This window comes from Poecilia mexicana, unplaced genomic scaffold, assembly GCF_051168715.1.
Source record: "Poecilia mexicana isolate PSO_F unplaced genomic scaffold, ASM5116871v1 scaffold_14, whole genome shotgun sequence".
Lineage (NCBI taxonomy): Eukaryota > Metazoa > Chordata > Actinopteri > Cyprinodontiformes > Poeciliidae > Poecilia > Poecilia mexicana.
In genome coordinates this window covers 23,920,513-23,925,812 of record NW_028263383.1, presented here as the reverse complement: position 1 = coordinate 23,925,812, position 5,300 = coordinate 23,920,513, and the positions used below count along the sequence as shown (strand labels likewise).

Here is a 5,300-nt window from a genome sequence, read left to right as displayed (position 1 = left end):
GAGAACCTCAAGCTCCCAGGCCTCTGGTAGAGGACCCGAGCTCAGAGGATGAAAGAGACCACCCACGGAGGGTGAGAGGGGAATTTTTTTTTATATATATATATAGTATATTTTTTTCCTCACCTTTGCAACCCCAATAAAAATTTTTTGGGGTGCCACTGATCGTAGAACACCCATCTTAGTTTTCTTCCAAACCAATATTATTGAGGTTAATGGTGAGCCTCCATATTTACCCAAACTCTCATCTGCTTTTCTAATGTTGATGTAGCGTGGCCCTTTACTAATGAAATGTTGAAATGATGAAAGTTTGCGGTTATATCTAGGTCTATTAGTCTGCTCGGTGTTCTGCTTTCTAACCCTAATGTATCTAAGTCGTCTACAAGCGGCAGCGATGTGGGGAGAAGTGGGATTTCTTTGTGCCTTATTGCTTTTCCGGTTTATTCCACAGTCTCATTCCCTGAAGTTTCTCGGAGTTAACAATCAAGTGGAACTGTCTGTTTGTCCTCGCTGTCCACGCTCCGGCTTGAGGGCTTCTCATCACGCCTCACCGGTCGCACAATGACGCACGGCCTTGCGGGCTCCCCGGCGCCGGGGCCTGCGCGCGCGGGGCTACGACTGTCGCGCTCGTATTCCTCCTGCGCGCGCTGGATCTTCCTGTTCCGGAGCTTCCTCTTGTGGAAGAGGAACGTTGCTAGGGAAACGAGGATGATCCCCACGAGAACGGCCACCAGCACGAGGAGCGCGAGGGTGGAAGAAAGCGGCGGGAAGAGGCTGACGCTGAGCTGCTCCGCGCAGGTGCCGTTGTTGGGCTGGAGACCGCCGAGGCAGCGCTGCGGAGGCGCCGACAGCCCAGAGGCCTCGGCGACTCTGGACGTCATTCGGTCCGCCTGGTTTTCCCCTGCTGCCGAGCACTCTTCTCTCACTGACCCCTGATACCCTTCGTGCTCTCTGGGCTCAGCGCGGTGACACCGGCCCGCACATGTGGTTACCTGCACGGATAAGAAGACATATGTGACCCGCTGAGCCAGAACAGGAAGAAAAAAACTTGTCACCAAATCCAAATTTGACCTGCTTCTGGGTACAATAATTAGATCTGCGTGAGCAATTACTGTGTGCTCTACTGGCTAAGAAAAAACAGGCGCTGAATTAAATGCCAACATTGAAAAGTCGGGACAGTAGCTCTACTGTAATAATAGGCCTGTAAGATTATTCATTCCTGCAGCGTTTTAGGACGAGAAACTGCTTTATGCAGATAATAACGTCTGAAATAATTACGCTAAATATAAAAGAAATCCAATAAAAGGCGGAATTCTTACCTGTTAAAGTAGTCATCACATAAAACAGTCTGTCAGTGCAGGGCTGAAATGTGTAAACCGGATCGTGGTGACGCATTTCATACAATGAGATGCTGCTGGTGCTGCTAAGATCCGATCATTCAGGGTGCCTTGGATTGCCGCAATCCTCTGTCTGCATCCAGGGCAGCGCTTCCTCACTAACAATTACAGGCAGCTGGAAAATCCCTCAGCACGCATCAAAGTGAGGACGGGAGCGAAATGCGATTAAAAATGGGCTGTCTTGGTTTTTCCACCTCCCCCTTTGCAAGACAAAAAGTCCCCTCCTCCGTTGGCGATCCGCTGCTCCTCTCAGCATCTGAATGGAGCTGCAGCTGCATTAAAGCTCCCGGACAGCCTACCAGTCAGCTGGCAGAGATGGGTGGGTTCTTCCCCCCCACCCCCCAGCCCTGAAGAGGTAAAACACCGATGCCTCCCCTGTTCAACATTTTGCATATTAATAAATCATACCCAAAAAGGACCATAAAAGTATTTTATGGTCCTTGGTTTTAGATTACAAACCCATATGAGGGTGTGGCCAGCAAATCTACAGATTTGAGTCTAATTTTGAGTGAAATTAAGTACAGTTCTTGATCTGAATGCCTTAACTTTAGCCTTTGAAGGATTTGTTCCAGGGTGTCAAACTTTCACTTTGGGCCATTTCAAGATCATGAATGTTCTCAAATGGCCACAGAATGTATTGAGAAAATACATTAACAAACTATTATGTATTTTCCGCACATAGTGCCATTTCATAGCACAATCAAACAACTAAGTTACCTTCAGTTGTTATGAAATTCTATATTGCAAATGTGACTTAAAATAAATTTGCCTTTGTAAATTAACGTCTTGAAATTGGCCCTTTGTCTCTTTAAGAACTCCTGCTGTTTCTGAAGCTCTGTTTTTATGAAGTTGTCGCAACAAGGCTCCTCTATTAACCCTTATGCAGTGTTTTTACCAGCATTGCACTGAGAAGCAGCTCGTATAATGAGCTCAGCAAATGGGCAGTTCCACAAAATGCTTGCTAATTTCTGCTGGCTAAGGAGCTGATCTGAGTGGAGGAGTTGCAGAGGAGGGCTGCTTTGATGAAGAGTTGCGCCTCATATAGGGTCCTGGTCCACCCAGGCGTTTTGGTTGCCATGGAAATTAAAGGATTTCTGAAACGTGTAGCAGTGTGATGTTATTACACTAGATTGCCAAGCGTGACGCTATTCCGGTAGGAACTCATCTGAATAGTACCAGCTTTTATTTTGAAAAGACGGCAGATCCATTGTAAACAGCGGGTAACTTCCTGTTTCAAAATTATTATTTTTATTTAAATTTGGTGTGTTATAAATGAAAATGTAAATTGTTATCTCTACTGTTAAACATATTGAGTTCATATGTTGTTGTTTTGAGTGTCAGTTTGGGGTTTAAGAAGAAAAATTAACGGGGCATACCACTATAATTCATGAAAGGTTTTCCCACGATCTCCGTTGCGCTCTTTCTGTTCGGATTCCGTGGGAGAAGGTATGAAGTTTTGTTTTCTGTGTTTAATAAGTGTATTTTAAGTATAAGTGATATGTGCTTGTAAAATAATGTGCTTTGGGGCATTCAAACTTTGTTAAACAGGCGCTGTGAAGCACCGTGCGGAGAAAGAGCCTTTGACTTTTTTTTCCTGCTGTTTAATGCAGGTATGTGATGTTTCATTGCTTTTGGTTTGAATATTTTGTCTAATTCTTTTTTTTTTTTTTTTTTTTTGTTATTCATGTACTGTTTAAAATTATTATGCTCATCTTTGGGCTTTGTTATTCATTAAGTTGCACACGCGCGTCGCGCTCTTTCTGTTCGGATTCCGTGGGAGAAGGCGCTGTGAAGCACCGTGCGGAGAAAGAGCCTGTTTTTGACTTTTTTTTCTGCTGTTTAATGCAGGAATATTAAAAGTGCCTTCAAGATCAGCTGTTGTCTGGCTGTTATTCCCACAAGACACAACGCAGATTCAACTACGCTACACATGCATAAAATAATTAAAGCAACACTCCGGGTTTGTTTATGAGGGAATAAACAAACCCTCAGGCTCAAAAAAATTATTATTATAGTGTGCTGGTGCAGAGTTATCAAATACGTAAATGTAATTCAGTATAGTTATGTCTATGATTAGAAAAATAAATATTTTAAGTCAATTCAACACCGTTTTTCTGTATTGGATTGGTATCGGCTGATACAAAACCTTAGATATCTGTATTGGTATTGGAAGCAGGGGCGGGGTATAGGGGGGAAAAGTGATGACAATTCTAGGGGCCCTGACCAACAGGGGCCCCTCCACAATTTAATTATTTATTTTTTGTTCATAGAAATAAAAATAAAAAAATCGGGGCCCTGTCAATGACAAAATGTATTTTCAAAGATTGTTTTTAGCAGTAAAAATTTAATGTTCCCACTCCAAGATCAAAAAACACATCCGTTTTTGCCCTGAACTCCCCAATCTGCGTTACATGGTTCGTTCCTGCTTGAAGACTTCACCGTGACACAGCAGACAATGGAAGACACAAACGATTATGGCAGTTACTATAGTTATAAGATCAGGTTTTCAAAAAAACAAACAAACAAAAAAAAAGAGAGAGAGAGAAAGGCGAGAGTGTTAATTTATTACCCAGTTTTTCTCTGAGAGGTGAGTTGACTGTGTGAGATTATCAACCATTTAGCATAGTTAGCTTAGCTACAAACTACTGTTTGCCACCTTTTCACTAGTATTTAATGAATTAAGGAAAAAAAAATACCAACATATTCATATATTTAACTTGTCCCTGTACCTTTTACCACTTAACAGATAACCCACGTCCCTCCTGACCTGTTCTCTCCTTAGTGAAATTAAAGCTGCAGTTTGTAACTTTTATATTTTTTAAAACTGTCATTATGTTGTGACAGTATGGTATAATCTGTGAAAAATCTATTTCCTCTGCTTTCTCCCATGGTTCTCTAGAAACAACCAGTCAGTGGAAGGAGAGTTTTAGTGCTGTCAATCACAATCTCATGTTGCTCTCATCCTTCCTCCCCCTTGATTTGTGCCGTGCTGCAGCTAGCATAGCACAGAGCTGTGCAGATTCAAACTGTGAATGCTCAGTTTAGTTAGCATAGCTACCAATGATGGCAGATAAACGGTTTCTTGTAATGATGAGTTGTTTCTCCACCATTAGCACATTTAGCAGTGAGTGAATGAGGCTAATTCACAGTGCTAAGAGTGGCCTACTGGTTCTGATTGGTTGTTTTGGTCGGAACGTTGCATTACTTTAACCAGTAATAGTAATTCAGGAAGGAGATGGAGGAGATTGATTGTTTTCACAGATTATCTGTCTCATAACAAACTGCTACGACATTGTGACAGCTTTAACAAATATGGAGAAAACATATTTTTTTATTAAAGTTATGTACTGGAGCTTGAATAAAATGCAACTACATAGCATTTTACCAAGTCTGGATTGCTTTATGTGAAGTTGCATGTTGCTTTTGACTGTTGCTCATGGGGAGACATTTCAGTATCTAAAACTAATAGAATAAATTTAAGCAACCTACTTGCATACTGGATGTGGACTGTTGGATGTTAAATTCATGAGCAGTAAATATTATGCTACTATTAGTATTGGACCACAGAAAGCAAGGTGGTTGCAAGCCTTTAAAACTGTGATGCTTTTTATGGGTCAAACAGACTCAGAAAATTGTAACAGCAGCTGCACAGGGGGGCCCAAACTAATTTTTTGTCAGGGGGCCCAAGATTTCACTTCCAAAAAATTGGAAGTGAAAAATAATCTATCAGTTCATCCTTATTTCATATCAATCACAGATTATAGTGTGATATCCAGTAAGACGAGGAAGCAATGTAAGAGTAAAAAATACTGCCACCTGTAGTGGGAGTTAGTGCTTTAACACAATGTTAACACTTAAGCAGAAAATTTGCACTTTTTTGAGCTTATGCATAACTGAGTTTATCGC

The 5,300-nt window shown here is 41.7% G+C and overlaps 1 protein-coding gene and 1 long non-coding RNA gene across 2 annotated transcripts; one reads left to right on the top strand and one right to left on the bottom strand.

Annotated features, from left to right (window-relative positions):
* Window positions 1-249: 249 nt before the first annotated feature.
* LOC106904520 (uncharacterized protein C11orf87) lies at window positions 250-1,580 on the bottom strand. Its single transcript, XM_014968887.2, has 2 exons — window positions 1,317-1,580; window positions 250-989 (listed from the first exon to the last, which is right to left on the bottom strand). The coding sequence occupies exon 2, from the start codon at window positions 876-878 to the stop codon at window positions 474-476; it is 405 nt and encodes a 134-aa protein (XP_014824373.1). The 5' UTR covers window positions 879-989; window positions 1,317-1,580; the 3' UTR covers window positions 250-473.
* Window positions 1,581-2,302: 722 nt separating this feature from the next.
* LOC148155564 (uncharacterized) lies at window positions 2,303-3,268 on the top strand. The gene is made up of 2 exons (XR_015765239.1): window positions 2,303-3,004; window positions 3,131-3,268. It is a non-coding gene; the product is annotated as an uncharacterized LOC148155564 (long non-coding RNA).
* The last annotated feature ends 2,032 nt before the right edge of the window (window positions 3,269-5,300 follow it).